The 8117-nt window shown below is 39.4% G+C and overlaps 1 protein-coding gene across 1 annotated transcript; it reads right to left on the bottom strand.

Annotated features, from left to right (window-relative positions):
- Positions 1–264: 264 nt before the first annotated feature.
- On the bottom strand, positions 265–4800 carry LOC125484721 (protein NLRC3-like). Its single transcript, XM_048604570.1, has 4 exons — positions 4779–4800; positions 4328–4459; positions 4195–4218; positions 265–2018 (listed from the first exon to the last, which is right to left on the bottom strand). Exons 1-4 carry the CDS (start codon positions 4798–4800, stop codon positions 265–267), a joined length of 1932 nt encoding a protein of 643 aa, XP_048460527.1.
- Between the last annotated feature and the right edge of the window lie 3317 nt (positions 4801–8117).

Raw genomic sequence — 8117 nt, 5'->3', positions numbered from 1 at the left:
CCTACTTCAAAGATAGGGACACTACCATTGTGCCATGACAGCCCTAGGGGCTTTGCACGTTAAGAACTGCCTGGCGGAGACTTGATGGGGCAAGTTCCAAATGAGCAAATGGAGTTCAAACATCCAAGCATACCACACTGATTAAAAAAAAACTATTTGGAGCTACGGCGAATGCCCTAAATGTTGCGTAAATTCAGAACTCAAAAAAAAACTGACTGTTGCCAATGTCGGAAATGATGTGACCTATGGACGAAAAGTGAACACTCACTTTATCCCGGTGAAATAGTTTGCGGTTAACAGCAGCCTGCGTATGCCAATTGATGGCAGTTTGTAAAATGACAGATCCAGCTCTTGGTAGCTCTCTTCTGACATCTGCAGAACAAAAGCTAGCGCCGAGCACTGAGCAGGCGACAGGGTCCCGGAAGAAAAGTTCCCAGACTTGAAAGCAGCTTTGATTTCCTCGAGGGCAGAGATATCATTCAGCTCATTCAGACAGTGCAAAATATCAATGGTTTGTTCCGGAGGAATGTTTGCCTGCAAGGTTTTCTTCAAGAATTTAGCGATTTTCTTTGAGTCGTCTCTCTCCTTGTTTTTCCCATCACTGGCCAAGAGCCCTTCCAAAAATTGTTGACTTTTTGCAGTTCCCAATCCGCAAAGGAATCTGAGGAAGAATTCCTGGCGACCTTTCCCATCCTTGATGGCAGACTGGCAAGCCTCTTTGCAAATCTGGGAATAGCTGTGTTTTTCAAACAGTTTAAAACTCTTCCCGAGAACGTTTTTCTTCTGGTTGTAAAAGGCAAGAAAAACATACAGGGCTGCAAAATATTCCTGCACTGCCAAATGGACAAAGGAATAGTTAGATTTGTCGCCCTCAATCTCTTTGCAAAGTCCACCGCAAACCAAGGAGAGCTGGATGTTGTTCTGTTTTAACTCTTCCTCACTGAATAAGACGGTCTCGCAGCCTTTGATGCTGCCTTTTTCAAAGGACAGCTTCCCCAGCGCGAGGATTGAGTCATGCTTTGACTTCAGCAACCTAACCTGCGTGTCTTTATTCATAAACTCGAGCTTTTCCTCTTGGAATAAAATCAAATACACCAGGAAGTGAGAGTACACTTCTGTCAGTGTCTGGGGTATCTCATCGTGGGTATCCACCGATTTCAACACGGTTTCCAAAACAGAGAACAGAATCGAACAAAAAGCGGGGACCGAGCACATGAAAAACACGTTCCTCTGTTTCTTCACGACCTGGAACATCTTTTGGGCCAATGTCTGGTCTTCGCATCGCCTGCGGAAGTAATCTTCCTTCTCCTGGTCCGGGAATCCTTTGATTTCAGTCACCCTGCTGATGTAGTGGGGAGGGATGTTGTTTTTGGTCCTGGGTCGGGTAGTTATCCAAATGGAAGCCGTTGGGATTAATTCCTTTTTGATGAGATTGACGAGGAGGGCTCCCAGTGCGATCGCCCCGGTCACATCTCGGTAGACAATGTGTTTGTTAAAGTCCACTTCCAGGTCGCCATCCGACAGCCCGTCAAAGATAAACAGCATTCGGATCGATTCATTGGCCAATACGCTGGCACATTTTTGTATGTAGGGGTAATACTGTTTGACTAGGTCAGGCAGACTGATTTCTTTCTTCACTGTTGACAGCAGACTCAGCTCCCGGAAAGGGAAGCTGAAAATGAAATCATATTCAGACAGGGCAGCGCCGGTAGCCCAATCATAGATGAGTTTTTGGACGAGGACTGATTTTCCAATCCCCGCTAGCCCCTTGGTAACAACAGTCAGAGGCTCCCTGCTCTGTCCTGACACAGGACTGAAAATGTTCCCATATTCAATCACCCTCTCTTCAGATTTCTCATTCGCATTCTCGCTCCTGTCGGTCTCAGTGATGCGCACGTTAATAAATCGTTCACGCAGCAAAACACGTTTTTTCCCTTTCTTCTCGGATTCTATCATGTATTCAACCGCCTCTTTTGATTTCTTTTTGTGGGTGACTTTGAGCTTTTTCAAGTCAGTCCCTGTGATGGAGACGCAAAAAGGTAGCGGTTACAGAAACGACTGTCCACAAATCTCTGATCTGTCAGTCACTGGAACTTACAGATTAGGTTTTTGCAGTAGAAACCTCAGGAAGCTTAGAGCCCAACGATTTGTGTAAAAGCACCCGACCCCAGAAGTAAGGAATGAAGTTAGAGAGGAGCAATGATACGGTAGCTGGGTTACAGGGACTAAGGATGTGGCGAGGTCAGGGCTTTATAAAACTGGACAAAAGATGTTGAGGGAAGTCAAAGGGCAAGGGGTCCTTCACAGCAAGTTAAAATATGGAGTTGGATCAGGAGGTATAATGGAAAACCTGGCAAATAGAGTACAATTGTGGAAACACATGAAATTGTCCATTTGGCAGAAAGAATAAAGAAAAGGCCTATTATCTAAATAGTGAGAAGTTGCAGAGCTCTGAGAAAGGGAGAGATCCAGCTGTCCTAGATCACGAATCACAGAAGGTTAGTATACAGAAACAGCAAGTAATCAGGAAAACTAATAGAATGTTATGGTTTATGGCGAAGGGAACTGAACATAAGAGCAGGGAGTTTATACTTCAATTATACAGGGCATTGGTGAAACTGTCTCTGCAGTATTGTGTGGACTATTGGTTGCTGTACTTACAGAAGGTTGTTATTGCTCTGGAAGCAGTTCAGAGAAAGTTTCCTTGACTCATACATGGAATGAGCAGGTTGCTTTATGAGCAAAGGCTAGACAGGCTAGGCCTGAATCCTCTAGAGTTCAGAAGAATCAGGGGTGACTTAATTGACACATTTAAGATCCTGAGGGGATTTGATTGGATAAATATTGGAAGGATGCTTCCTCTTGTGGCAGAATCAAGAACTAGGGGTCATAGTTTGAAAATATGTGGGCACCTATTTAAAGCGGAGATGGGAAACTTCTTTTCTCTCAGAGAGTTGAGGGTCTTTGGAATTCTCTGCCTCAAAAAGGCAGTCAATGCAGAATCTTTAAATTTTTGAGGCAGAGGTAGATAGATTCTTGATTATGGAAGAGACAAAAGATTATCAGGGATATGTAGGAATGTAGAATTGAGGTTAAAAGCAGATCAGCCATAATCTTATTGAATGGTGGAATAGGCTCAAAGGGTAGAGTGTCCTTCTCTTGGTCTTTGTTCACATGTTTTTAATTGTAGATATGCTGCAGTTTGTGTGCAGTGATGTTTGGGAGTGGTTGATAATGACGTGAATGTAGATATTGGTATCAAAGGCTGTACAACCAATGAATGGAGTGGTCTAAGTGAAACAAACACAGAAAATGTTGGAGAACAGCAGGTTTGGCAGCATTTATGGAGAAAGAGCCAGAGTTAACATTTTGAGTCTAATATGACATCTTCAGAAGTATAGGCAAGCTTGGAAATCTTCTTGATATGAGAGATGGCACACAAAAACAAACAGGACAATGTTGTGTCCAGGCTGAGTATGCAGATTGCACATGGAAAGCAGTTTGAGGCTAATATTTATATTTTCCAGTTAGATGAACTAATCCATTAAGTATTAGTTGAAGTCAACAACTAGCAACTAGCTAGATCTGAGGAAAAGCAGAATTAAAATATTACAGTGACAGTGAGTTGAGAATCTAGAAGATACAATATGAAGAAGATTAAAGTTTTGGCAAAGATCTGCAGCTCAGGTTGTGGGTGAGGTTGTTGACTTGCTCGCTGAGCTAGCTCTTTCTCGTTCAGACGTTTTGTCACCATGCTAGGTGACATCATCAGTGGAGCCTCCGATGAAGCGATATTATTCTACTCTGCTTGGAATTTATACTGTCCAGTCCATTATAGTGAGTAGAGTCATTTCCGGTTTTGATCTGTATGGGTTTGTATATGGGTTTCATATTCAAACCCATACAGAACAAAACCAGAAATGACACTACTCACCATAACGGACTGGACAGTATAAATTCCAAGCAGAGTAGAATAATATCGCTTCATCGGAGGCTCCACTGATGATGTCACCTAGCATGGTGACAAAACGTCTGAACGAAAGCAAGCCATTTCGGCGAGCAAGTCCACAACCTCATGAAGAAGATTCTTTTTCAGAAAAGTATCAGAATTCACATTTTCCTATCTGTTGATTTCATTTACCTTTCTCTCTGTTCCTAAATCACAGCACCAATTTGATTCATTTTATCACATACCTGAAAGATTTTTTTTGTAGGCTTCTGAAATTAAAAAAAAATACATTCAAATTGTAAATCCAAATCCAAAACAAAAAGTTTTGAAAGTATGCAAATTGTTGGACAAACACATGATAATAATAAGTGAAATTACCTCCGTAGTGATTAACAATTGTCTTGTTGCCCATGGAGATGTTCATAGGTCCAGAGGAATTATCACTTTGGATATTGGGTGCAAACACTTTCCCACCACTTGAGACTGACAGATTATTTTTAATTCTGTGGCCTTTATTATATAAAGTTTAAAATAATAGGTACATTTGGTGAAAGCATTGTTTCATTTGCAAACAAATTTGTTGAACTAGTCAAAAATATATTCTTGAAACAAGTAAATGTATCAAACATGCTTAATTCTCAAACTTGTTGAACTTGTTAAAAGAAGTAAAAAGACATTTTCAATTATTTTTAGTCATTTTGATAATTTGCAATAACATGCTTCAAAAAGCACATTTTCCAGTCATATTCTGGAAATTTACCTCTCTATATATTTATATTAACTTGCTTATAAATAAATTGATTGGTTTATTCATTGGTGATTTTGTTACTTTTTGACTCACCTGCAGCCATGATGCTGATCTGTAGATCAATATAATTAAGAACTTGAAACTTCCTCTGAAAGGAAAATTTTCCACAGATAAAAATTTTTAAGTTTGAATTGTGCTAAAATTGTATTTTATTTTAATCTATTGCATGATCACAGCAGGATAAAGGAACAATCTCCTTTCATAGGAACATACAGTTAGATCATTTAGCCCTTTGAGCCTGTTTCACCATTCAATAAGCTCATGGTTCATCTGGTCTGAACTTCATTCTTCCGTCTGTATCCCATAACCATCAACTCCCATGTCTGTCAAAAATCTATCTAACTCACCCTTAAATAAGACTCACCACCATTGAAGAAGGGAATCCACATTCTAATAACCCTTCGAAAGAAACAAAATTGGCTTGATCTCTGTCAAAAAAAGGAGCCTTCTTATTCTTAAACTATGTCGCCTAGTTTTAGTCATCACCACAAGAAGAAACATCCTCCTGCTGAGCATCCTGCCCAGTTGCCTCCAGGTCTTAAATGGTTCAATAAGGTAATCCCTCATTCTTCTAAACTCAAACGGATATAGGTCTAACCTGTTGAACCTAAGAATGAGTCGAGTGAACCTGATATGCCCGTAAAGAAATCATCTTATTTTTAATGTGAGTAACCAGAACTGTACACTATGCTCCAGATTCTGTCTCATTGAGGCCTTTTATAACAGCAGCAAAATGCCCTTTCTTTTATTGTGCAATATAAATTGCAATGAAATAACAACATTCCATTTGCCTTCTTAATCACTTGCTATACCTATGTACTTAATAGCACTGTGTACTTAATGGTTAGTTAACTACCATCGAAAGGTTAAAACTCTTGGGGCACATTTTTAAAACCCACTAAAGCGGTGAAATTTCAAATCAATCGATAACTTTGGAATATAAATTTAGTCTCAGCAACAGTGGGTATGAAACCTATTGGGTTAATTAATTACCTTTAGGGAAAAACATGTGGCCTAATTGACTCTCAACACAGAATAATCTAGTATGCCACTCAATTAAAGGCCATTTAGAGGTAAGCAATCAATGCTGCTCTTGCCAGCAATGTGTATGTCCCATGGTAGCATCTAAAAAAGAACAGGACACCCAGATTCATTTGAACCACTAAGTTCAGTAATTTCTCTTTATTTTAATGGTATGCTATTCTTCCTGCATAAATGGATATACTGCATCTGCTAAATTCCTGCCCTCTCAATTAACCTGATTGAATTGCTTTGCAAACTTTCTTCTTGAGAACATACTTTCCTGCCTATTTTGGTGTCATTTGCAAATTTTGCAACCACACAATCAGTGTCCTTTGTCCAAATCATTAATATGGGTTGTTAATACTTGAGGACCCAGCATTGTTCCCTGTGACGTTTCTCTAGTTACAGTTTACTGATCTGAAAAATATTCTTTGGTCTTCTGTATTCACCTTTGATGTGGCACATTAACAAATGACTTTTGGAAATCCAACAACATCACAACTACCACCTTCTGTTTATCCACCATGAATATCGTTTTGTCAAAAAAGTTCAAGTGGATTGGTTGAACACAATTTCCCTTTCACAAAGTCACGTTGGCTCAGCCTGATCACATTGCCATTTTCTAAGTATCCTATGATAACTTATTTTTTACATGAAAGGACATCAGATAGCAAGTGCCATTTGAGTTGACATCAAATGACTGAAATATTATGTGATTAAACCCCCAACAATAATAGCAAACAGAATTGGTAATCTGACACCGGGCTTTGAAGTCTCCTGGCAAATCTTACTTGAAGAATAACATAGAATTATGTAGGATCTATAGCATAAAAACAGGCCGTATAGCATGACAGCACTTAAACTCCATTCCAACCTCCATCCATCCTTCCTTGTCTAATCTCATCTGCATTGTCCTCTATTGCCTTCTCCCTCATATGCTTATCTCGCCTCTGCTTAGACACATTTTTACTATTCACCTCAACTATCCCATACTGGTAGTGAGTTCCACAATCTCACCAATCTCTGTGCAAAGCATTATGTTGGAAATAATTTAACTCAGGTAAAATATTATAGCAGCACTTTAAAGGCAATTGCCTTCAGGAATCCATTAATTTAGTTCAATGCTTAAAACATACAGTAACAAATGAAAAGCCCCGCTATACAGCATTAAAGTAGCTAGTTTGACTTGCCAAGTGTTAAAAAGTGGATGAAAATGGCATTTGTAAGCAACATTTCTCTCTTTAATACTGAAGATCCCCAGCAGCGAGAGGTCCATCGAAAGAAAATGATCCCATTGGAATTGAAGAACACCCTCCAATTAAAGGACAGGAGTCAGCAACATGGTGAAAGTGCCACTTGCTGCATGAGGAACCTGTAGACTTGTCAGGAGAAAGGTAATTTTGTGAGCTCTTCACTACGCACTCATTATTATATCTTGCTGAGTGCTTTTTTTTTGTCTATAGTCTGTATATTTTTCACCTTAAAGCACATGTCTAATTTCCTTTTAAAATTATCCATGGAATCAGCTTCTGCCATCTTTTTGGGAAGAACATTCCAGATCACAACAACTCCCTGAGTGAAAAATATTCTCCTCTCCCCTTTAGAACTTCTTCCAATAATTTCAGATTTATCATCTCTAGTGATTGATCCACTAACCAGTGGGACTGTTTCTCCCAATTTATGCTACCAAAATTCCTCATCATCTTGAAAAGTCTGTTAGGTAACCTGTTAACCCTCTCTCTTTCCTGGAGGACAGTTCTAACTTTCTAAACCTCTCCTCATTAATGAAGTCACTCATCTCCAGAAAATTTCTGGTAAAGATCTTGTAACTTAATGCTTTTGTATCTTTCTTGGTCCCTGAGATTGTCTGCAAGAATTCAGTTGAAGCATAATCAGTGATTTATAAAGTTGATGATCTTGTTTTCTTTTAAAATTCTGATCCTGTACTCACAACCACAAGTAATCGTATGCTTTATAACCATCCTTATCAACTTTGCTTGCTACCTTTAATAATTTGTGCAAACGGACACAAAGGTCTCTTTTTTATCAACAATTTTCAAACTTGTGCCTGTCACAATGATACTATTGATTTCTGAGTTCCCTTAGCTGATTTAACATCTGTGACTTCAAAGGGATCAAAAACACTGACTTGTTCATGGTGTGTCTTGGCATCACCTGATCCATACAGATTAGCCATGTTACATGAAAACAAGGTTAATTAAAGAGAATCAGAGATAGTAGGAACTGCAGATGCTGGAGAATCCGAGACAACAAGGTGCAGAGCTGGATGAACACAGCAGGCCAAGCAGCATCATAGGAGCAGAAAGGCTGACGTTT

Source organism: Rhincodon typus, chromosome 13 (genome assembly GCF_021869965.1).
Source record: "Rhincodon typus isolate 14 chromosome 13, sRhiTyp1.1, whole genome shotgun sequence".
Taxonomy (NCBI): domain Eukaryota; kingdom Metazoa; phylum Chordata; class Chondrichthyes; order Orectolobiformes; family Rhincodontidae; genus Rhincodon; species Rhincodon typus.
Note: the sequence above shows the minus strand (reverse complement) of the source record. Positions and strands in the feature narration are given on the sequence as shown.